Below are 25,634 nucleotides of genomic sequence, written 5' to 3'. Positions count from 1 at the left end.
ATATTTGGATATGGGATACTCAATCTGTATGTACTAATTAATATTTTATATTGTTAGCTAAGTTTTAATTTACTGTATTCTGTTATGTTTTAAATTACTGTATATTAAAAACTGACTACTTTTCTTCTTTCAGTTTTGTTTTAAAGCATTCTAAATTTATTTATTTTTCACACAAAAATCAAGTTATTGTGAGTAACAGCACACCTGTGGCTCCTTCTCTCCAGCCACCTCCATTGGCTACAACGTGCAAGTTTCAGAGTTGATGATGAGTTGATGCATCTTTATTCCAGACGCATCTTCACGCTACATTTAAGGTTTCACATATCCTAACATACAAATGCATGCAACTTAAAATAAGGATGTAGAAACACAAGTGCACCAACATAGAAATTGCATTTTTACGTCCAACTGTATTTTAGCCCTAAATGTTATGACACTGTACTCATGGACTCTAATAACAAACTCCAAAAAAAGCCTAATAATTTCCATCTTGTTCTGGATCACCATAACTGCTATCACACACAAGCGTTGCCAGCAGTCGGTGAGACCACACAGAATTTCCGATTCAGGAGAGGCTCTCCCTGTCATGTGCTGATAGATCAATTAATGGTGCATCTGTATGTGATTGAAATCTATTGGGATTGAGTATCACAGACTTTGGAATATAGCTAATTGATAGACACTCTCCCATATTGACTGTGTGGATACATAATTGCTACAAGTTCCTATCTGACAAAATGTGAGCTATATATATTAGTATTAAGTTTCTGCTTTGCCAACCTAACAGCCTTGCAATATGAGTTGATATTCTAACTAGCGTTGACTATTCAAGTGTGAATTTCATCATACTAGATTGTGTTAATAAGAGGAGCCGTTTAACATATCCTCCAAGGCATTTTATACCATTTATATCCACACTTATTAACAATTATTTTGAGTAATTTGCTATTTTTAAACAACTGTTCTTATAAAATAAAAAGCCAAATCCATTGCGCAGTTGCTGGTTCCTAAGGCTGGCTGTCTTCTCTTCCGGCACGTGGGTAGCGGCAGAAATAGGTGCTGGGTGTTAGGCTTGGGCCCGTCTGGACCAAGGGGCCCATGTGCATTGCACACCCTGCACCCATTGTAGAATTGGCACCTCTGGCAGAAAAAGTCCATCTCATGATCGAGTTATGGGAGAGTCAGTGAAAGCCGCTTTGCTCCCAGATGCACAACTTCCACCACTGAGGCCATCCTCAGACAGAGAAACTGTACTTGCCACAGGGCAGGTGGAAGCACCAATGGTGGCGTTTAAAGAATCACAGGCTGTGTTAAAGCGTGCAGAGTTGCTATTAGTGGGCAACTCAGTGCTTGCACATTCACGGACGCTTGTACACCAGGGGTAGGCTAAAACTAGCATTTTCATATTATCGATGCCATGGTTCCGGCAATAGACGCAACAAAGGATGTACCTTTTTATCAGGCCTTTAAGCTACAGAATGTAAGGACATTCACTGTATTGCTAAACTTAGTTTTACCCTTGTAAAAAGCAGCATCTGTTTGAGCTATAAAAAAAACTGTTATGGTAAATTACAGAAAATTATTTTGTTTATAGTATCAGCAAAATGTTTCTAAAGTCAATCCATCCACTGGCACATCCTGCAGATAACTATTCTGCAAGATAAATCATTATAAGTCACTGCATTTTGTTTCATAATGGTCTCGAGCAGAGCTTGGGGAAATGTTGCATTCTAGAACACTACGTTCTGAATAATGTTTTGTTCAATAGGAAATAGTTTAAAAATGGATGTGACAGCATGGTTAGGTGTATTTGAAATTAGGGTTTAGTATATAAATATTGTATATGTTTTTGTAGTTTCCTAATATGAACAATAAAAATAAAAATCTTGCTATTATTATAAATCTTAGAATAATAAGAAATATTTAGCAATCTGAAACTAAGATTTTTCATAATAATAATAATAATAATAATAATAATAATAGTATAGAACACAATCAAGGTGGCATAAGCATATTTTGATATAATTACAGTAACATCTGACATCCAGAAAAGAGTTGTTAGATAAATTAATTACTGCTAGACTACACAGCCTAACTCTTGTATATCGCTTTGACCTATGTATTAGTTGCTCATGTATTTTTATATCTTTTCAATATAAAATGTAAAAAAAAAAGTAAAAGTAAAAATTGAAGAGTCACCAAGGAATCTTGATGCCTCAGCAGTTGTCGTTTCTGCCCTGCCCAAAAGCTATTACAGGCATCAGTGGGGGATTAATATAAGAATAGAGATACCTGTAGACACCAAGGGCAGATTTTATTGGTGAGGCAATGACTCTGGATTCTACTTAGTGGATTTATTTTTTTTGCCCTGCACCCAGGTTTAGGCTGGTATGGCTCATCAGGGTCAGCTCTATCCTGTATGGCTTACTGGTAGATGACCCCTCTTTCTCAGGGACCATCCACCTTACGATATGATCAGTACTGGTTGTAATTCAGTTTCTTCCTCCTCCACTTTCCCTCTCCTCTGGCCCCTCCCCCATACCTGACAGTCATTGGAATTTTCATTATACTGTACGGCACTCACTGAAATGCTCTCTACTATATGGAGGACACATTGACAATCTCTGCATTGTATGATGCTATCTGTACTGTTTGGCAGTCGTTGGGCTGCTCTCTCTCATGATGGTCATTAGGATGCTTTATGTATTGTATTGTAGCTGGGGCTAACAGTTTTCTAAGCCCACCAATGTTTGTGATTGGTCTCACCTTCAGTTAGCTTGGTCTCTTCCACATAAGATCACTTAAAATAAATTCTCATTATGGGGCATATTCATCATAAAAAAAATTATGAAATGAGAATTTTTAGTTTTCAGTTCTCACCCTCTCATTTCACAATTATTTCACTATTCATCATGCCGCCCATATAAAAATATCACTTCTGAAAAACTGCAAATTTTGCAAAGCAGTTCTCGGGCAAGTGATATTTTCCCCCCTCAACTGAGGTGTTCATAAGGAATTTCTCAGACTGCACATGCCACTGCTGGCATCTCTACCCGCACTCACCACTCCACTAACCCCACAGCTGTAAGCACAATCACCTCACTCACTCCCCAATGCCGACACTGTAGTACCAGGGCTGCCCTGCTGCAGCGATTGCTGTGCAGTTGCGGCCCCCTGTACCCCCTTCCCCCGCCATGACATAATATACAGCAGGCACGCCCTCCCCTGCCCCCGCTACCTACATGTCTGAGTAACTGATCGTAGACAGTGTCGGACTGGGGCATGTAGGGCCCACAGGGGAGATGCAGTGGTAGGGGGTAGGGGACCATGTTTAGGGGTGTGGCCAGTCCTCCTCATTGGTTTGACTAATCATTAGAGAATGCAATGTCTGGGCCCCTTCATAAAAATATACAGTAAATTCAGCTGCTGCATGCATGATAACGTACCAGATTAAGGACAGTTTAATAACAGCAATGCACTGCAGAAAATACACCATAGTCCAGTATAAGGTAATATATGTATGATGTATAATTCATGTGCATAGTCTGGAACCTGATCCTTAGAGCAGGAGGTGGGCCCCCAGGCAGTGGGGCCCACCGGTGGTTTCCCCTGTACCCCTGTGGGCCAGTCCAAGCCTGATCGTAGATGTGCTAAATTTAGCACATCGTCGATCAGATCTGAATCACCCCCAATGTCAGAATGCAAAAGGTTATTTGTAAATGAAAGCCACAGAGTTTCATTGAGGGAACAGATTTTGTCAACTAATAATATAAATTTTACACATGGCTCTGGATTTCTATACTGATATCATTTTATCTACTTTTCAGCCTTGTTAATGCATTGAATATAGCAGTTTTTAAGAAAAAGTAAGATTTGGGGAGTACAAAGATACCTTGTTTATCTTTGTATTTGTAAAAACAACACTAACATCTTAATCTGAAGTACTGTAACTATTAATATAATCTACAAAGTTCATCACTTAAATCTTGTTTACTTGTTAATAATTACTTAATAGATCTTTCTTTATGCTGTAAGCTATTTCATTCTATAAAATATATAGAATTTAATTTTTTGTGTCCCTGCAAGATTATTATGACTTTGTGTTTAAAAACTGTTGCAATCAGTGCAGTAAAACCTGAAGTTATCAAAAGCTGCTTATGGTACTTTTGTTTCAGTGATCCCAGAAATGTGTTCCCAAAATTAAAACTGTACTACTTTAATATCCATTTTAATTTCTAGCAGTTGTTGAAGGTGACATTGCAATTTAGATAAAACTACTTCTTACATTCTTACGTGCTGGCATCCCAATCATTTGCATGCAGTATTCATACAGTTTTAGAAGAGATGATTGGGATTTGCAGAACTGTTCCAAAGATTATTACCCTTAGTTTGCATTAGTCAGTGGAATGTTGTGAATTTAACTTTATGCATACCTCCCAACTTTCAGCGGGACAGTCCCGCTATTCGGACCCTGTCCCGCTGTCCCACCCGCGGGCAGCAGTGTCCCGCGGGCAGGGGGGCAGTTGGGAGAGCCCTTGATCACCCGCTGCTCTGCACTGCAGAGCGGCCGGTGATCACTGAAAACATGCTGTGCGCACATGCATTCAGTGCTAGGAGGGGAGCGGGGGCTGCCCAGCTGCTCGAGGAGCGCTGGGCACGCCCCCAAAAAGCAGGAAAATGCCCCGTTTGGCGAGGCCACGCCCACTCGGACGAGGTCATGCCCACCACGGACGAGGCCATGACCCCTTTTCGGATCGGCGCGCGGCTACGCCACGCAAGAGTCCCGCCTTCCTAAAGCCGAAAGTTGGGAGGTATGCTTTATGTGCAGGGGTGCAGTCTGCAGACGGGTGCTGATGGGGGAGGTTTACGGACAGGGGCGTAGCCAGAACTTTGTAGGCCCCATAGCAACATTTTGAAGGGGCCCCCGTCCCAATGCTTCTAGAGAGACACTTCTCTGCAGCAGTTTTTAATTTTATGCCCTAAAATAGTGCCCTAGTTAATTTTCTGAACCATGGTAGAGCCTTATTTAATGTTATGCCCCATAGTAGTGTCCTAGTTTCTTTTATGAATCATAGTAGTGTGTAAGTTCACCCTATGTCACATTTCAGAGCTGCCAGTACACATTATGCCACACAGTACCCCCAACTCACATTATGATATATAGTGCTCCCTGTACAGTGCCCCGGTTCATATATTATAAAATTACAAAAATGCCCTCCAGTTCATATTATACCACACTACAATGAGCAAGTCCAGGGGCATACCTAGATATATTGCAGGCCCCAAGGAAGAAGATTGAAAGGACCCCTATGTACCACCCAATCACGAAAATGTATATAACACGTAACTTTGACAGGGAAGGTGGGCCCCTCTCAGCTCTGGGCCCCATAGCAGCTGCACTGCCTGCACCTATGGTAGCTACGTCCTTGTTTATGGATTACCTGGGCCTATTATGGGGGCCTGTTAAGGGCCCAGGAAAGTTTCTGACATGGACCCTTTTACAGTGTTTGGCATTGCATTTTACCTAGGCCCCATGGATGTCTCAATGGCCCTTGAGACAGAGAGGAGCTCAGGGAAAAAAAAGTACCAGGGTCTGAGCCTCTCAGGGGGACATGGGAGTGCTAGTGATGCTGGGTATACACTGGATAGGCTTACCATACTATCCCTTTAAGCTGGGATGCTCAAGGATAAACAGGTTCTGTGGTTGACTAAAATCATCTGAAATGCAAGCTTAAAGTCAGCCAGCCACAGAACCTGTGTTATTCATTAGTGTCCTGGTTTAAAGAGATAGTATGGTACGCCTAACACTGGATGATACAGTATATTGGGTATTCAGTTGCACGGATGATATATTATTTACTGATCGGCTGGTGTGTATAAAAGATATGTCTGTGAGTGATGTTGTTCACAGACATATCTCGTCGGGCCTGCTGCACAACCGATGACCAATATATCTGCATATATATTGGTGCATCATGCTGTGTGTATGGCTAACCCACCAATCAAAATAGTTTGTCCGTCTTTAGGTGCGCTGGATTATCTAAATGGGCTGAAGTATCCCGGACCTGCTCCGTGCAGCAGCCCCGTTCTCTGAGGTATGTCTGTGGCAACTGTTACCACAGCTGTCTGTGGATCACTCGCAGACCCAGACACAGGGACTCTGGAGTCTGGCAGCACTAGGCCACATTTCCAGTGTGATCTGCAAGGTGAGGTCGAGGGCTGCACACATACAGACAGGCTCTCTGATACTATTGCACATCTGCCTGCTAGCAGGGGAGGAGGCGGCGGCACAATAGCAGCTGCCTCTTGCACCTATTAGTACGCAGGTACCACAGTCCTCTGGGAGGAATTCACAGAGGAGGTACCGGTGGGCTCGCCTTGGTGGTAAAAGAACAGCAGCAGCACTCAGGGGGAGATGTATTATAGCAGCACGGGTCGTGCCACTATAGCACTTTCTGCTTCGCCTCAATACCGTGGTGAATCAGGAAGGAACATTGACAAGATGTAAAAACATCTTGTCTGCCGAAGCGGCAGAGTAAAAACTCTCCCCTCTGATGATCCCCACCAGAGCACACAGCGCATCAGCTTAGTGCTGCCTGGCTGGTTCCAGTGCGCATGTGCGAGATCTCGCTACTCACATGAGATCTCACATGCAGTCCGGAGCCGGCACCCGCCTCAGCCAGGGACAGCACTGTCCCTGTTGTGGAACTGGGGCATCGACACCTGCATTGGTCGAAATCGATAGCTGCAGGTGTCAAAATGGTCAGTGCCACTGACTGTTCTTACATTGCTCTGCATATCGGTGTGCTGTCTAAAAGATACATGGTATTGTGACACAGCAGCTGTTACAGTAGCAGAGGAGACTAGAGGCCTATTTCCTTGACCTGTGTGCTCTATAGACATTTGCTCACCTGTTGTAATCAACGCTTCCTACACCAGTGTGCTGTCTGCCTCCTGCAGCTGTTCCTGTGCATTATCAGTTTGCTATGACAAGCCTTCTGTAAGCAGTCTCCTCCGCTGCATGTCATCTGTGCTCAGAGCTGCTACTGACCAAGTTCTAGAGCTGCCATTGCAGTCACATATGACATCGTGTGTTACAGACTGATCCATCCTTTGCTCATAAGCACTCATTTGTACTAGGTTGCTAAAGTATAGTTACCACTGCCAGGTAGCATACTTGGTTTACTTATATTTACTCTTTCCTCCTATACGCCATATAGGTAATATTGAAATCAGAAGTATCATTCACCCTCCTAGTTTTATTCAGTCTAGTAAAAGCCAGTCCTGCCCTTTGGCCAGGTTCTGGGCACTCTATAGACTCAGAACTTAACAGCTCCTACTTTACTCATTTCCTGCATGCAAGATGGGTTCACAAAAGTGTCCATCTTGCTCCATAAATACATGGGCAAGAATCTCAATTTGAGAAGCACAGCATGTCCTAAGCCAATATTGAAGTATGCAGAAGACTTTGAAGACTGCAAAGGGCATTCACTGTCTCTAGGTGGTCTTCATATTATTTTTATTATTGTAGATTGTAGATTTGTAAGACGCCATAGTGACAGAGTTCCCTTTAATTTTATAAAATGTTGTTTTTTACTTAAGAGTACTAGAACAAGAACATACAGTACTGTACTGATAGTCTTAAACTTTTTACAATGCTAACATCTGGCATCACATAGATTTCCATGAAACATATCATTGAAATCACCATTTGTTATATGGTTGTCAGCATTCTGATCATTATACTGCACCTGGTGGAGATGCAATAACATGTAAATTAGTTTTCATGTAAATTTCAGCAAAGTGCTAGGAAATACTCATAACAAACACTTCGTTTAGACCAATTAATAAAATTCATTAAATTTTCCTGCTGACAGCTGCATAACACATTTTACGATTGGGGGAAAAATGATTCCAAAATGTTAGTTTTGTTATTAAGCTGTTCAAAAAAGTTTTAAACATTGTTAGAAATTGTAGTAAAGCATTTTACAGTACAATCCGGTGTCTGAAAATTAAATACCGATGTTATTATGAGGTCTATTCATGAAGCAGTGAAAAGTGTGGAGAAGTGAGCCATTGGAGAAGTTGACTATGACAACCAATCAGTGTTAAGGTAACATTTATAAATGGCATACTATAAAATTATATGTAGCAGCTGATTGGTTGCCATTGGCAACTTCTCCATTGGCCTACCGCCACACTTTTCAATGCTTCGTGAATAGACCCCTATATGTGTAATAATCTGTATCAATGGCTTCCAAAAAGAACTAATATCTTTTATAATTGTTTTTAATAGGCCATCGAACATTGTTTATTGGAGTTCATGTGCCTCTTGGGAGTAGAAAAAGTCATCGTCGTCACAGTCACAGACATCGTGGACACAAACACAGAAAAAGAGATAGGGAACGGGACTCAGGTTTAGAAGATGGACGAGAATCCCCTACATATGGTAAGTCATAGTTATCTAAAGAAGTCAAAATACAATTAACCTGATAGCGCAAATAGTTTAATATAATTTGATATATATAAATGGGTAAATTTGTCATATATGGATCATTCAATTATTTAATGGTTCAATTGCGACAAGCCCTAGAAACTTATCTGCACAAGTTTCAGATAGAGAGGCAATTAAATATATATAAAGGGTCGTGCTAGAGAACCATTTAAATCACAATAAATGCAAGTGGTTAAAGCCGCAAAGCATTTAACCACTGGCATTTATTGAGATTTAAATGGTTCTCTAGCACGACCCTTTATATATATTTAATTTCATCTAAAGAACTGTTCATTATTTCCCCAATTAAGATTATTATGTTGGGTACTACAACTAATTTAAATAACTCATATTACATGATACACTACTATCTGGATGTAGGAAGACTCAGAACTGGCTTCCATTTGGCAGACATGGGGGTATATTTACTAAGGTCCCGATTTTGACCGAGATGCCGTTTTTTCTTCAAAGTGTCATCTCGGGAATTTACTAAGCAGAAATCACGGCAGTGATGAGGCCATTCGTATTTTTTTGCAAGTCCAAGAATAAAAATACGAATGAATACACCATCGGTCAAAACGCGGCTGTTTAGATATGAATCTCGGTCATTTACTAAGAAGTGCAAAGCAAAAAAAAAAAAAAACACTGCCGTGAAAAAATACAACTCGTAAAAAAGTGCTAAAAAAAAACAGACCTGCTTTTTTGAGCCGTGATTTAATAGGCATGCACGGATCCATGAGATCCGTGCATGTATATCAGTGGGAAGGGGTGGGAAAGTGTTAATTTTTTGAAAAAAAATTGCGTGGGGTCCCCCCTCCTAAGCATAACCAGCCTCGGGCTCTTTGAGCCGATCCTGGTTGCAGAAATATGGGGAAAAAATGGACAGGGGTTCCCCCATATTTAAGCAACCAGCATCGGGCTCTGCGCCTGGTCCTGGTTCCAAAAATACGGGGGACAAAAAGCGTAGGGGTCCCCCGTATTTTTAAAACCAGCACCGGGCTCCACTAGCTGGACAGATAATGCCACAGCCGGGGGTCACTTTTATACCGTGCCCTGCGGCCGTGGCATCAAATATCCAACTAGTCACCCCTGGCCGGGGTACCCTGGGGGAGTGGGGACCCCTTCAATCAAGGGGTCCCCCCCCAGCCACCCAAGGGCCAGGGGTGAAGCCCGAGGCTGTCCCCCCCATCCAATGGGCTGCGGATGGGGGGCTGATAGCCTTTTTGTAAAAGTGATTGATATTGTTTTTAGTAGCAGTACTACAAGGCCCAGCAAGCCTCCCCCGCATGCTGGTACTTGGAGAACCACAAGTACCAGCATGCGGCGGAAAAACGGGCCCGCTGGTACCTGTAGTACTACTACTAAAAAAATACCCAAAAAAAGACAATACACACACACCTTGAAAGTAAAGTTTTATTACATCCATCCACACAAACATACATACATACTTACCTTATGTTCACACGAGGGTCGGTCCTCTTCTCCAGTAGAATCCATGGGGTACCTGTTGAATAAATTATACTCACCAGATCCAGGGTACCAGGCTCCTCGGATAATCCTTTTGTAATCCACGTACTTGATTAAAAAAATAAAACGGATACCCGAGCCACGCACTGAAAGGGGACCCATGTTTTCACATGGGTCCCCTTTCCCCGAATGCCAGAAACCCACTCTGACTGATGTCTAAGTGGGTTTCTTCAGCCAATCAGGGAGCGCCACGTTGTAGCACCCTCCTGATCGGCTGTGTGCTCCTGTACTGTCTGACAGGCGGCACACGGCAGTGTTACAATGTAGCGCCTATGCGCTCCATTGTAACCAATGGTGGGAACTTTGTGGTCAGCGGTGAGGTCACTTTCGGTCAACCGCTGAGCAGAAAGTTCCCACCATTGGTTACAATGGAGCGCATAGGCACTACATTGTAACACTGCCGTGTGCCGCCTGTCAGACAGTACAGGAGCACACAGCCGATCAGGAGGGTGCTACCCCACGCAATTTTTTTTTTAACATTTAAACTTTTTTTTTTAACAAAGTGCACAATGAAGCCCAGCACGGATCTCTCAGATCCGGCCGAGATTCATTGTATTAAAGTCGGCAGTGTTTTACAAGTCACTCACGTAAAACACTGCCTAAAAAAACGAATGACATCGACATCGGAAAACCCGAAAATGCAGAATACGGCAGCTTAGTAAATTAGTCGTAACAAATTCAAAAAGTTGCAGTTTTACACTTTCGATGTCATTCGTGATTATTCTCCCACCAAATTGGGAGAATTACGAATGTTAGTAAATATACCCCATGGTGTGGCTATCTGACAGTCATTAATAACTGTAACCATGGATGCAAACTGTGGACTGCAATAATTGTTGTTTCTGTGGTTTAAATGGTCTATCTGATAATCATAACATAATATCTACCTTGTGCGCAGTGCTAGTGTATATAAAACGATTGCCTAATAATTCACTAGAAACCAATAGCAATTCTAATACACCTCATTGGCTGAAGCAATTGAATGGATAGGCTGCATATTCATAATGATATGATTAGTCCAAAAAATGACCCCCTCCTCAGCATGTAGTGCATGTAGGCGATGGATGCACATTAATATCAGCAAGATTTGTTTTTTTATCATATGTCAAATACTCTATATAGAGCTTAAATGATCTGAAAATGTGTTAGTTGCCAACTCCTGCTTCCATATTGATGACCAGTTAGCCAATGTAGGTCTAACTAGTCTCAAATTGTCATGTTTATGAGCCCAAAATGATCGCTGATCCCAACCAACGTCTGATGGTGAGCTATCAATTGTCAGTTGGATTGGATGATAAATGACTATGGGGTCTATGTATTAAACCTTAGAGAGAGATAAAGAAGACGGAGATAAAGTACCAGCCAATCAGCTCCTAACTGCCATCTTACAGACTGTAGGGTAGATGTAACAACACTCATTATGGGGGAGAAGTGGAATCAGCGCTTGTTATGTGCACTGATACTACTTCTCCTCCATGTATTACAGCAGAGGTGTGTGCAAGTTGACAGGGGTGCTATGCGCCCCCTGTCATTACTGGCTCTGCAGTCTGTAAGATAACATACCAATATGCAGGGCAATGTATGACTGGTCAGTGGCACTGACCGTTCCGACACCTGCTGCTATCAGTTTCGACAGCTGCAGGTGTTGTTGCCCTATCTCCACAGCAGGGACAGCACTGCACAGGAGATCTCAAGTGAATAGGAGAGAAGCTGGTATGTGGAGAGACACAGGGGGAGATTTATTAAGCTCGGTGAAGTGATAAAGTGGAAGGTGATAAATGACCAGCCAATCAGATCCTTACTGCCATGTCACAGGCTGGCTTTGAAAAATGACAGTTAGGAGCTGACTGGCTGGTCTTTTATCACCTTCCACTTTATCACTTCACCGAGCTTAAAAAATCTGCCCTAGTGTGCATTAGCACTAAGCTGATGCGCTGTGCGCTTTGGCAGGGACTGCCGGAGGGAGAAATTTTCATTCCCCCGCTTCATTAGCTTTAGTGTAGCTTCCTGCTTCACATCTCCCCCTGTATTTGAAAAAAAAAAACAGTTATGAGCTGGTTTGCTGGTACTTTGTCTCCATCCTCTTTATCTCTCTCCAAGGCTTATTACACAGACCCCTTTATCTGACTGAGTATTTATCTTTATATCAGTGAGTGATTTCAGATAGGTCCTTTATATTCTCACTGAAGGAAAAGATATGTGTCTGCACTCACTTGACTTCCAGAAAAATCTACTCATCAGCAAATACTGGGGCAGATGTACTAACCGGTAGAAGGCGTAAGGAAGTGATAAACCAGTGATATGTGCAAGGTGATAAAGGCACCAGCCAATCAGCTCCAATATGTAAATTAACAGTTAGGATCTGATTGGCTGGTGCCTTTATCACCTTGCAGATATCACTGGTTTATCACTTCCTTACGCCTTCTACAGGTTAGTACATCCAATATCTTAAAATACACAGCTCCTATTATATCATCCAAAATCTTTGCCATACAGATGTTGCCTTTGTCACTTACTTATCTTTGACTAGGGATTTCATTAAGATGAAATAGTAAATTACAATTTAGGGCCAAATTCAGATCTGATCGCTGTTGTGCGAAATCGCACAGCGTCCGATTATCGAATGACTGCTCATGCGTATGCACCACAATGCGCAGGTGTGATGCCAAACAGCGACAGGATGGTGCAAAAATTTAGATCGCAAGGCGTTCGCAAGGTGATTGACAGGAAGTGGGCATTTAGGGATGGTAACTGGTCATTTTCTTGGAGTGTCAGGAAAAACGCAGGCATTCCCAAGCATTTTCTGGGAGGGTGTGTGATGTCAGCTCCAGCCCCTATCAGCCTGTTTGTATCACACTACGCACAGACTGCACAGTATGGAAAAATCATTCAATGGTGAATGAGTTGCGAACGGATTTGCAGATGTCTGCTGCTTGGCAAAGTTTTCACACGGCATACACATGCATTCACACACTTGCACTTGGCGGGTTTTCACTCTCCCTGGGTGGTGACTGTCTGCTCGCAGACCTCTGCAAATTTGCAGCACAGCGATCAGGTCTGAATTAGGCTCTAAGTCCCCAACAGGCGGCTCAGATCCACTTGATGTTCTATTGCGTAACATCACATGAAGTATGGGTGACTTTCAGTGCACACAGTACTAGTACATATATGTACCCAACAACATGCATTTTGTTGCACACCCCTATAGGGGATGCAAGAATAAATGTACAATAGGAGTGATTCATATGTGGATGGAATTACTGTAGCATCGCTGTGGCTCATATGGAAGCAGCAGCGATGCTAGCATACAGTATGTTAATTCAGCAGGAGATGTCTGTATAAGTAGTATTATTATTTATTTATTTATTTCTTAGCAGTGTCTTATATTGTGCAGCATATTCCGTTGCGCTTTACAATTAGAACAACGCTTATAGAACAAAACTGGGCAAAGACAGACAGACAGAGGTAGGGAGGCCCTGCTCGCAAGCTTACAATCTATAGGGAAATAGGTATTGATACACAAGGATAGATGCTACCTGTTACATAACGGTCCCACAGATTGCTAGGTTCTTAATGGGTTGTATGATATGATCACCCAGCAATGTTGAAAGACAAAATGTGAGGTTATGTGGACTGTGCAGAGAGGATGTAACTGGATAGGGAAGCATTGAAGGTTATGTGGGTGGGTCTGGAATTTGGTAGGCTTGTCTGAAGAGATGAGTTTTCAGGGAACGTTTAAAAGTTTGGAGACTAGAGGAGAGTCTTATTGTGTGTGGGAGGGCATTCCACAGAGTGGGTGAAGCCCGGGTAAAGTCCTGTAATTTTGAGTGGGAACAGGTAATACATGTGGATGAGAGATGCAGATCTTGTGCAGAGCGGAGAGGTCTGGTAGGGAGATATTTTGAGATGAGTAAGAAGATGTATGATGGTGCATTTTGTTTAATAGCCTTGTATGTAAGTAAAAGTATTTTATATTTAATACGGTAGAATACCGGTAACCAATGGAGGGACTGGCAGAGCGGATCAGCAGACGAAGAACGTTTGGCGAGGAAGATTAGCCTCGCAGCTGCATTTAAAATGGATTGTAGTGGTGCGAGCCTATGTTTGGGAAGACCAGTAAAGAGACTATCACAATACTCAATGCGGGAGATGATGAATGCATGGATTAGAGTTTTTGCAGTGTCTTGTGTAAGATAAGGGCGTATTTTGGATATGTTTTTAAGGTGCATGTAACAAGATTTAGAGACAGATGGAATGTGTGGAACAAAGACACCTAGCCAGCAAGCTTGTGAGGTAGGGTGGATAGTTGCATTGTCAACATGGAAAATAATTAATTCTGTTTTGGAAATGTTGAGTTTGAGGTGGCGAGATGACATCCAAGATGAAATGGCAAACAGGCATCCAGTGACACGAGCCAATACAGATGGTGATAAATCTGGGGAGGATAGGTAGATTTGAGTATCATCAGCGTATAAATGATATTGAAATCCAAAGGAGCTGATTAGTTTACCAAGAGAGGAGGTATAGATTGAGAACCACAGAGGACCCAAGACTGAGTCTTGCGGTACTCCAACTGATAGAGGTAGATAAGAGGAGATAGAATCAGAGAAGTGAACACTGAAAGAGCAATTAGATAGGTAGGATGAGAACCAAGTACGGGCTGTGTCCTGAAGACCTAGGGATTGTAGTGTTTGTATGAGAAGAGAGTGGTCAACAGTGTCAAAATCAGCAGAGAGATCTAGAAGAATAATTAGTGTGTAGTGGCCTTTTGATCTAGCAGTGACTAGTGTCTAGAAGTAGTAGACGTCTCCTTCATGCATGTGTGATCCAGTGCTGTGTCCAAGGAGGCAGCATCAGATCACTTGTGACACCATCGGCCAGCTTAGTAACTCATTAGGCTACACATACCGGCGGCTGCAGCTCTGTCACTGAGGCCAGGAAATCTCTGATGGAAGACGAAGACCCTGGCCTCAGTGCTCCCACAAAATGGAGGTGACATGCCTCCATTTTGGGAAACAGAGGCCATCCCAACCCACAAATGGTGGCAGACTGTCAATCACATGACCTCTTCAGTTGTACTACGTCTGACTATCAGGACCCGTACTGCACATTTGCAGTATGGGTCTGGTGCACACTCACTATACCGAACAGTAGTATATTGCACCTATAGCGACATAATGGCACCTATCATCACTCCAACATTGGGCCTGATTCAAGTCCCAATGTTGGAGTGATGATAGGTGCCATTATCTGCATTCAGATGCCATCCCAAAGTCACATTACATGCATAACTCCAGCATCATGCTTTAGGGGTCTATTTACTAAGCCTTGGATGGAGCTAAAGTCACTGGAGATAAAGTACCAGCCAATCAGCTCCTAACTGTTATGCTATAGGCTGTGTTTGAAAAATTACAGTTAAGAGCCGATTGGCTGGTACTTTATCTCCAGTGACTTTATCTCCATCCAAGGCTTAGTAAATAGACCCCTTAGTCTCTAAAGTTATCATGCAGAATTGGAAGTAAACTGGGTGTACTGTGTTTAATGTTGTTTAATATTTGGCTACTTTTGCTTGTAGACACGCCATCCCAAAGGGTCCAGTTTATACTTGGAACAGAAGATGATGATGAAGAACACATTCCTCATGATTTATTCACAGAGTTGGATGAAATTTGCCTCCGTGAAGGGGATGATGCTGAATGGCGAGAAATGGCTAGGTCAGTACAACATTTTCAAATTTCATTTATTTATTAACAGTTTCTTATATAGCGCAGCAAATTCCATTGTGCTTTACAATTGGAAACAACAGTCATAGAGGAAGGAAGACCCTGCTCGCAAGTTTACAATCTTTAGGGAAATACTGTAGGCATTAATACATAAGTATAGGTGATATCTATTGCATATTGGTCCACCAGATTGCAAAGGTTCTTTGTTGGCTGTATAATATGTTCACACAAAAATGATGGCCTGGGATCAGGAGGATGTAAAAGTGAAGAAAGAGAAAATATGTGAGGATATGTGTGGACTGTACAATGGGGGTGTAATTGGATTCAAAAGTTTATCAAGGTTATGTGGGCGTTTCTGGAATTTGATAAGCTTGCCTATCAGGAAATGCTTAAAGGTTTGAAGACTAGTGGAGAGTCTTATTGTGCAGGGGAGGCCATTCCACAGAGTAGCTGCAGCCCAAAAAAAGGCCCGCAATTGTGAATGGGAGTGAATAATGAGTGTGGAAGAGAGACGTAGATCTTGTGAAGAGCAAAGAGGTCGGGTTGGGAAATATTTTGAGATAAGTGATGAGATGTACGTTGGTGTAGTTTGGTTAATGGCCTTGTGTGTGAGTAAAAGTACAGCATTTTATACTGAATATGGTAGAATACAGGTAATCAATGGAGGGGCTGACAGAGCGGATCTGCAGATGCAGTGATCTTCTAGTGAGGAAGATTAGCCTCGTAGCTGCATTCATAATGGATTGTAGTAGTGAGAGTCTCTTTTTGGTAAGACCAGTAAGAAATCTATTGTAATAATCAATGCAGGAGATAATAAGAGCAGGGATTAGAGTTGTTGTAAAGACTTGTGTAAAGTATGGTTGTATTTTGGATATGTTTTTTAGATGCAGGTAACATGTTTTTGAGACAAATTGAATGTGGGGAACAAAGGACAGTTCAGAGTCCAGGATGACACCTAGGCAGGGAGTTTGTGGGGTAGGATTAATTGTCGAGTTCTCAACAGTGATAGAAATATCAGGTTGGAAACTACTGTTGGTCAGTGGAAATATGATTCTGTTTTGGAAAATTAAGTTTGAGGTGGAAAGATGACATCAAGCTGAAACGGCAGAAAGGCATTCAATACATGGTCCACTACAGATGGTGACAAATCTGGGGAGGATAGGTAGATTTGAGTATTATCCATGTACAGATGATACTGGAATCCAAAACTGTTGATTAGTTTGCCAATAGATGTGGTATAGATTGAGAAAAGAAGAGGACCTAAGTCTGAGTCTTGAAGTACTCTAACTGATAGAGGTAGGGAAGAGTAGGTGGTTCCGAGAAGTGGATACTGAAAGAGTGATTAGATAGATAGAATAAGAACCAAGAAAGGGCTGTGTCCTGACGACATAGGGATTGTAGTGTTTATACTGTATGAGAAGAGAGTGGTTAATGGCCTTTTGACTTAGCAGTGACCAGATCACTTGAGGCCTGATGGACTACACCCAAGGGTTCTAATGGAGCTTAGCTCAGAAATAGCTAGGCCCTTATACTTAATCTTCAAAGATTCTATTACATAAGGCACGGTTCCTAGGGATTGGTGAATAGCAGATGTAGTGCCATTATTTAAAAAGGGAAGTAAGGCAAATCCTTGATATTACAGACCGGTAAGCCTAACATCCATAGTGGGGAAATTGTTGGAAGGTATATTAAGGGATAACATTCAGGAGTACTTGGGGTGCTACAAGATCATTAGTAGGAACCAGCATGGGTTTGTGAGGAATAGGTCATGTCAAACTAACTTAATTAGCTTCTATGAAGATGTGAGTGTGAACTTAGACCTGAGAAATGCTGTGGATTTGGTCTTTTTAGATTTTGCAAAAGCCTTCGACACAGTGCCTCACATGAGGATTATTTTTAAATTAAGGGAACTTGGTCTAGGTAGCAGCATTTGTACTTGGGTCAAAAATTGGTTGGTAAATAGGGAATAGCGAGTATTTGTGGGTGCTCATTGACAATAGACTAAGTAGTAGTGCCCGATGTCAGGGTGCAGGAGTAAAGGCCAATAAGGTATCAGCATGCATAAAATGGGGAATAGAGGCAAGTGATGAAAGTGTAATCCTGCCACTGTATAAATCATTGGTACAGCCACATCTAGAATACAGTGTACAGGTCTGAGCTCCACACTGTAAAAAAGACAGCATAGAACTTGAAAATTTTCAGAGAAGAGCTGCAAAATTGATTAAAGGCTATCGAAGTTAGATATGTTCACACTAGAAAAAAAGGTGTCTAAGAGGTGACATGATTAATGTTTACAAATACATTAAGGGTCTTAACATGGAACTAGCAGGCGATTTGCTTATCGAGAGACCTCTACACAGGACACACGGTCACCCCCTAAGGTTAGGGGAGAGGAAGTTTCATACTAAGCGAAGGAAGGGTTTCTTCACAGTAAGGGCAGTAAGGATATGAAATTCGCTGCCGGAGAAGGTTGTAATGGATGACTCAATTGATGTGTTTAAGAAAGGGTTAGAGAAATTTTTAGACAAAAAAGACATCCAAGGATATAACCTGTAATAATAATGTATGGCAGTATCTGGGTAAGTGAAAGTAAATCCATTGCATAGCAGTAGATCAAAATATAGGTTGAACTCAATGGACTATTTGTCTTTTTTTCAACCTCGACAACTATATAACTATATGTAACTATGTACTTTAGTCAGTATTGTCTCTGTCGAGTGTTGGGAATGAAAGCCTGACTGAAGTGGGTCCAATAAGTTGTGTGAGTTAAGCAAGTGTGTGAGGCAAGTGTAGGCAAGTCTATCAAGTACTGCATGGAGGGGATAGGAACTGAGAGATGGGACAGTAGTTTGAGAGAGAGTTAGGGTCAGAATTTAGTTTTTATCAGAATAGGAGTAGTCAATGCATGCTTGAACAGTGAAGGAAGATACTTTAAGAGTGAGAGAGATTATAGATTTGAGTTAAGGTTGGAATGAGCACAGGAGACAGAGCTTTACTTATTTGTGAGAGTATAGGATCAAGGTAGTAAAGTAGGAGCATGAGAAGAGTGATGATACTTCATCTTCATTTGTGGGATCAAATGAAGAGAAGATGCCAGAGGGTTTAGTTAGGGAATTCAGCATGTCACTGGCTGATAGAGAGTGTACCATTTAATTTCATTTAAAATGTTATCAATCGTGTCCTTGAAGTAGGCAGCAAGATCTTGCATATTGATAGTGGCTGGTGGGTTGGGTGAGTGAGGATTGAGAAGTGATTTAAATATATTAAAAAGTCACTTGGGCTTAGAGGCTTGAGCAGAGGTGAGAGTTTGTAAATATGCTTGTTTGGCAGTGTCCAGGGCAATAAGATAGGATTGGTGCATAGGGGGTAATTCAGACCTGATCGCTGCTGTGCATTTTTGCACAGCAGGTGGTCAGAGGCAAACTGCGCATGCGTATGCACCACAGTGCACAGGCTTGATGGATGGCTGCAAAGTGGATCGCCGACCAGCGACGGGTTTGTGCAAAGGATCCATTTGCACGGGCAATCGCAAGGAGATTGACAGGAAGAGGGTGTTTGTGGGTGTCAACTGACCATTTTTAGGGAGTGTTTGAAAAAATGCAGGCATATCCAAGCGTCAGGGAGGGTGTCTGACATCAAATCCGGTCCCGAACAGGCTGATGTGATCGCAGCGGCTGAGTAAGTCCTGGACAGCGCAGAGACTGCACAAAATCAGTTTGTGCAGCTCTGCTACAGATGCGATTGCACACGTGCACAGCAAAAATAAACTCCCCCTGTAGGCGGCGACTATCTGATTGTAGGGCTGCAAAAATCGATGCCCAGCGATCAGGTCTGAATTACCCCCATAGTCTTATACGTGAGGAAGTTGCTTGGAGTTTGGGATTTATGCCACTGATGTTCAACTTTACATAAGAGTTTTTATAGGTGTCTTTTTAATTTAGAATGCCATGGTTGAAATCTAGGCCTACATGGAGTGTGATGGGTAGCTGAAGATAATTCATTGAGGGCTATTTCTAGAGTTTGATTCAGGTGGGAAACAGTGTCTCAGGAGAAGTGAATGCAGGTGAGAGCAGTTGTTGCAGAGAGGTGGAAAGTTCTATGAAATTAATAGTGTTAATATTTCTGCGGGTTTAAGGAGGATTGGAGGACTTCAGTGACATTGAGTTTGAGTGGAGGAGTGCATGCAGGTGATACGTTTGTGAGAGAGGGAAAGTAGTGTTAGTGAATTCAGAAACTGAGCATAGTATGTCGAATACAAGATCTAGGCAGTGGCCCTCCTGGTGAGTAGATGAGTCAGTCCATTGGGAGAGACTGAGAGAAGAGGTTAGAGAGAGAAGTTTGGAGGCATGAACAGTAGATTTCAGATTATCATTTGTGATATTAAAATCACCCATAATGATGTTGCAGATTTCAGAGGATAGGAGGTGAGGGAGCCAGGCAGAAAAATCTTCCAGAAACTGTTTGGGTTGCCCAGGTGGGAGATAGCTGAAACATGTAAAGAGAAAGGAGTGTATATCTTTATAGACTGTACTTCAAATGTTGTGAATGTCAGTGATGGAACCTGTGGTGAACTGTGTATGTGAAAGATTGGGATAGTAATATTGTAAAGATTGGGATAGTAATATTACAACCCCACCTCCTTTACTGTTACCAGACATGGAGGTGTTTGTGAAGTGAAGACCACCATGTGACAGAGCTGCAGAGGAGGTTGTGTCTGTGCATGCTTTCCATAAAGCACATTTTTGTGATTTAGAGGGTAATGGGAGGCATGTTATGTTTATGAGGTTAGCTGTATTTATATATTGCTGTGAATCAGGTGAATGGGAGTGGGTCCAGTGGTAGGGGCCCAGCTAATAGAAGCAGGAGAGAGAGAGATAAATATTATTGTAGGATGTTTGTGAATTTTTTTATGGTGACAGGTTGTGGATGTTACTGTCAATGTATAAAGATAGTGTTAATAAGAAGGTAGTGGATAATTGAGGCAGCAGTGTTTATAAAGGGGTGAGTTGCAGAGAAGGATGTGATTGCTATGGAGAAACTACCATGGAGTGAAATGAAGAAAAGCAATTTGTGGTACATGATGTGTTTGAAATAAAACTAAAGTTATTTAGGGTTAGAGCTTAAAGAAGTTGCAATTTCTAAAGTTAAACATTCACATACCCGTTTACTGGTATTATTCAGCTGTTCATTTTCAAACACTTAGTGTTAAGGACAATTTGTGGATGCCTATTGACCAGCACAGCTGACCCTAGTCTGCATCTAACGAAATACTATGGCTAATTTCTACAAGCTACCAGTGAAGCAAATGTTTAGCTGCCTTCATTAACTATGCCTCATAGATCAAAATTTCAAACACAGGTATTTTCAATTGCTCTAAGAGTTTTGCTTGTGTATCTCTTATTCCTAGACATGGTAAGACAGTACATAAAAAATGACAGTGTTTTAGTTGAAATTACCTGGTCACGAACGTTGTTCAATGTTTGATTAATTGTTATTTAAACATTTTCACACTTGGTAATTGCAACACTTCTTATATTTCAACCTCTGTCAACTGCCTGCCCACCCCCTCAGTCAACTGCCCCTTAATGGAATGTAAAGAAATAGTAGGTCTAATTTAGAAGGTCTACATCTGAAGCTAAATGATAAGCCAATCAAAGGAGTTAAATTGCCCTGTGTTAAGTAAACACTAGACCATGTATGCTCAATAAATTATACCTCACTGAACAACATCTTCAAAACAGGCAACACCCATTACAAGCAAGTAATAATATTGTGCAGATACATTTAAATAAACAGTCAATTATGCATTAGGGTAAACACATATTAGGAGTTGTAGTTGATTGCAGGGATAGAAATGGAAATGTACATATACAGATTAGGAGTTTTAGGTGTTTGCATGTATACAATATATTATATACTTATAAAATTACAGAAAATTCTATATCCTGTGAACATTGTGTCTTGCAGTTCATACTATATGATATTTGTTTTGGTGAAAATATTTCAATAAAAGCCAATTTGCAAAAAATAAACTACAGAAAGCAAAGTCAATATTGTTTACAATTTGTATTTTTACTATTATTTTTCTGTTTTCTCTCTTTATGTAGCCCTTATATACTATGCCACCTCCTCATTACAACCACATCAACTTTGTGTAACAAATGCACTGATTTATAAATTCATTATGTCACCCTCTTTACAAAGCAACATGGCTGTTACACATTAATTTTTGACATGGAAAAAAATGGGCATTTAACAGAACATTTGTCCGGTTGTCATTTTTGGGCTATCCAATTATTTCCCGTCTTTTTTCTGTGCAAAAAATTACCACAATCGTTCAAAAATTGACAGGGTCCATAAAAAGCAGCAGACTGATCAGTTTCATGGCAGCTATCGTGGAAAAATGGTCACTTATCAGGTATTTTGTTTTGCTTCCACAAGGTAGACAAAAACCAAATCCCTGATAAGCACCGGCATCAAGGCTAAAAGGATAGCCCCGGATGAGTTAATTACAGAGACTAATTGGATACCACCCATCATTGTAATTATAAGGGAGCCCTTTATTAGTATTATTAATATTACTTTTATGCTATTATGGTAGATTATCTGGATTTGTGTAATATAAAAACATTATTATATATTGCATTTATTTATGTTGCTAAATCTTCACCAATTAGTCAATGTATAAATTGGCCTAAAAGAAGAATATTGTATGCAGCAATGTAATAATACAGGTGGATATTTGGCTGTGCCCAAATAGGCAAATTATTTCAGCATTTTTGATGAGCTAAACAAACGATTCTGAATAACTAGTAAAGAGCTCTTTGTATCATCTTAAGGGGACAATAAAAACAAAATATACAGTATGTGTTGTGTTATTCAGAAAGACTGTTTTTATCAAGTGTATTTATTTTGTATTTTATAATATTTTTTCGTTAAATACTGTACTTGTTTCCTTAGTGTTAATAAAGTTAAGAAATAAACAAGAGAGATAGTACTTTAGCAGGGATTTCTTGTTCGTTTAATTAAGACTTGTTTGATTAGATGGCTGAAGTTTGAAGAAGATGTTGAAGATGGTGGAGAGAGATGGAGTAAGCCCTATGTTGCCACATTGTCACTGCACAGCCTGTTTGAGCTGAGAAGTTGTATTCTACATGGTACAGTTCTGCTGGATATGAGGGCCAACACATTAGAAGAAATTGCAGGTATTGTACATGGCAGTAATTGATACCTGTTGAATGTTACTCATGCTTGGGTGGTGTAGTATAAACATTTCCCTTCTAAATTAATTTGTAATCTAAAGGCTTTACTGATAATTACGTGAACTAGCAATTCCTCTGCAAATGCATTCATTTCTGAAAATATCACTTGTATGTAAATTATAGTATAAGAAATTAATGTTCTTATAATCACACTGCATATTTACATATTGTTACTAGGAAGGAGATTAAATATTCTGCTCACTACTCTTATGTTTTTGTAAAGCTAGGTACACACTACGCAATGTGTGACCTGATGACAGCATGATGCGATGTAATGATACATTGCACGGTGCGTACACACTACACAATATGTGACCTGATGACAGCATGATGCGATATAATGATACATCGTATGGTGCGCACTGCGTACACACTGCACGATGTGTGACCCAGCTGACAGCATGATGCAGTGTAATGATAAATCGCATGGTGCCTACAAACTGCACAATGTGTGACCCAGCTGACAGCATGATGCAAAGTAATGATACACTGCACCGTGCGTACACACTGCACAATGTGTGATCTAACTGACAGCATGATGCAATGTAATGATACATTGTGCGCGCCATACACACTACACGATCCAGTGTACAATGGCACCAGGCGTTGTACAGGTTGCATGTGATTGCATGCTATTGTTCATTGCATCATACTATCTGATGCAATGAACGACTGATGTGCACGCACAATCAGGTGTACACACAATACGATGCATACAACATATTCGGCGGGATGTAATGGACTGTGAGTTTTTTTGTCAGACAAACCTACACCTTTTCGCACATTAGAAGGTGCGAGTTTGTACCTCCACTAGCCAGGGATGTAATGCTCGAGGTGGGAGACATGTTTATATTGGTCCCTGCTGCCGCAGCATCACCACTGAACTAGTCAGCCCTGGCCAGAGCGCCCTAGGGGAGTGGAAACCCCCCCAATAAAGTGGTCCCCCACTCTAGGCTACTAAGAGCTAGGGCTGAAGCCTGAGTCTGTCCCCAGCAGCCATTGCCGGTGGGTGTTGGACTGATTGTCATTAAGTGTAAAATGAGATCTAAATATTGTCTTTTACAGTGGAAATATAGGTCCCAACAAGCCTCCTCCACATGCTGGTACTTAGAAAATCACAAGTTCCAGCATGTTTGGCATTAAAGGGCCTGCTGGTACCTGTAATTCTACTGTAAAAGAAATATTTCAATAAAGACAACACACCCTCACTGTGATAGTAAAACTTTAATAATACATACTTACACACTCATACTTACCTACATCCCACGTAGAGAATCAGTCCCCTTGTCCATGTAGAATCTATAGGTCATCTGTAATTAAAAAAATATACTCTCCTAATTCCAGTGTAGATATGTCCTCTTATGTCCATGTACGCATTCCACGGGGTTAGAAATAATAAACAGAAAGAAACCCAGACCAGAGCGGATATGTAGAAGTGTATATTTACACATTCTACGCGAATGCAGGCCCTTCACGTGACTAATGTCCCTAGAGGGACCCGCCAGCCAATCAGGAGACGCTGCCATAGCAACATCTTCCTGATTGGTTTTGCTCTCCCAGGGCTCAGCCAATCGCGGTTTGCCCATAGGAGTGAATGCAGATGCTCGGCTCCATTCATTCCTATATTGGGAACCAATTAATTAGAAAAACCACAAGGGTTGTCCCCAATTGACCTTGTGGTTAGAGTGGGACACCACAAGGTCAATTGGGGATGACCCTTTTGGTTTTTCTAATTAATCGTTTCCCACCATAGGAATGAATGGAGCCGAATGTCCATATATTTACATTTAAGTATTAACAGATAAAGAGAGCTAAGCATTTGGCCTGGATTTTCTTTTTTAAGAAACTTAACCGACACTAATGAAATACTTGTGCACAGGTAAGTATTGAGTATATAGAGCAATGTCACTAGACCCCTTATTGTGACCACCCGATGCCCTATATAAGCACATATTAATATTAATTACTTATAAGTACATCAGACTTCCCCATATGCCCCCATGCCTTTCCACATACCACCAGACCCCCCCCCCCCTCCCTCTTCCCCCATATGCCTCTGGTTAGTCACATCGGATCTAGTTGCATTAGTAGTATCCTAGGAAAATGAAGACCTAGGAATGACTTATTCATTACTTGTCAAAGTCAAAGAACGAACCTCAAATCTAATTGTAAAAAAGTATTTTTTGGGACAAATTGCAATAAAAGCACAGTTAGTGCTGGATAAGTGGAATTGATTGCAGAGGAATAGTATTAATTTTCCTTTTTTTAAATACAGATATTTTGAACAAGGGATGTGTGTACTGTTTATTGTGTTAAATGGAAATGTCTATGTAAAACAGAGAGTAGGTATTTTAATTTAATTTTAAAATAAAATGTTAGTTTTTGTCCCATTTCACTGATGCTGTAATTCTTATAACTCTCTAGACTTTTAATGTTAGGCACAAAGGTTCTTAAAAAAAACATTGTAACGCTACATTTAGTGGATGTTTTACAGTAAAGGCAGACTTTTATAGTCATTTCTCTTAAAATTCCAAACTAGCTGTAAACACTAGTGGAGAGCTGTTAGTTGCTTCACTATATAGTGCTTTCTGCAAGTGCAAGGGATCATCTGGTTACAGGTTCTCCTTC

The 25,634-nt window shown here is 41.2% G+C and overlaps 1 protein-coding gene across 4 annotated transcripts in view; it reads left to right on the top strand.

Annotated features, from left to right (window-relative positions):
• Window positions 1–25,634, top strand: part of SLC4A10 (solute carrier family 4 member 10) — a 562,469-nt gene that overhangs the window by 280,316 nt on the left and 256,519 nt on the right. For all 4 annotated transcript variants that reach the window (XM_063933638.1, XM_063933637.1, XM_063933636.1 and 1 more), the window contains exons 3-5: window positions 8,297–8,449; window positions 15,597–15,735; window positions 22,789–22,949. In XM_063933638.1, coding sequence (XP_063789708.1) covers window positions 8,297–8,449; window positions 15,597–15,735; window positions 22,789–22,949 — 453 coding nt within the window. The remainder of the gene's footprint in view (window positions 1–8,296; window positions 8,450–15,596; window positions 15,736–22,788; window positions 22,950–25,634) is intronic.

This window comes from Pseudophryne corroboree, chromosome 7, assembly GCF_028390025.1.
Source record: "Pseudophryne corroboree isolate aPseCor3 chromosome 7, aPseCor3.hap2, whole genome shotgun sequence".
NCBI classification, from domain to species: Eukaryota; Metazoa; Chordata; class Amphibia; order Anura; family Myobatrachidae; genus Pseudophryne; species Pseudophryne corroboree.
Note: the sequence above shows the minus strand (reverse complement) of the source record. Positions and strands in the feature narration are given on the sequence as shown.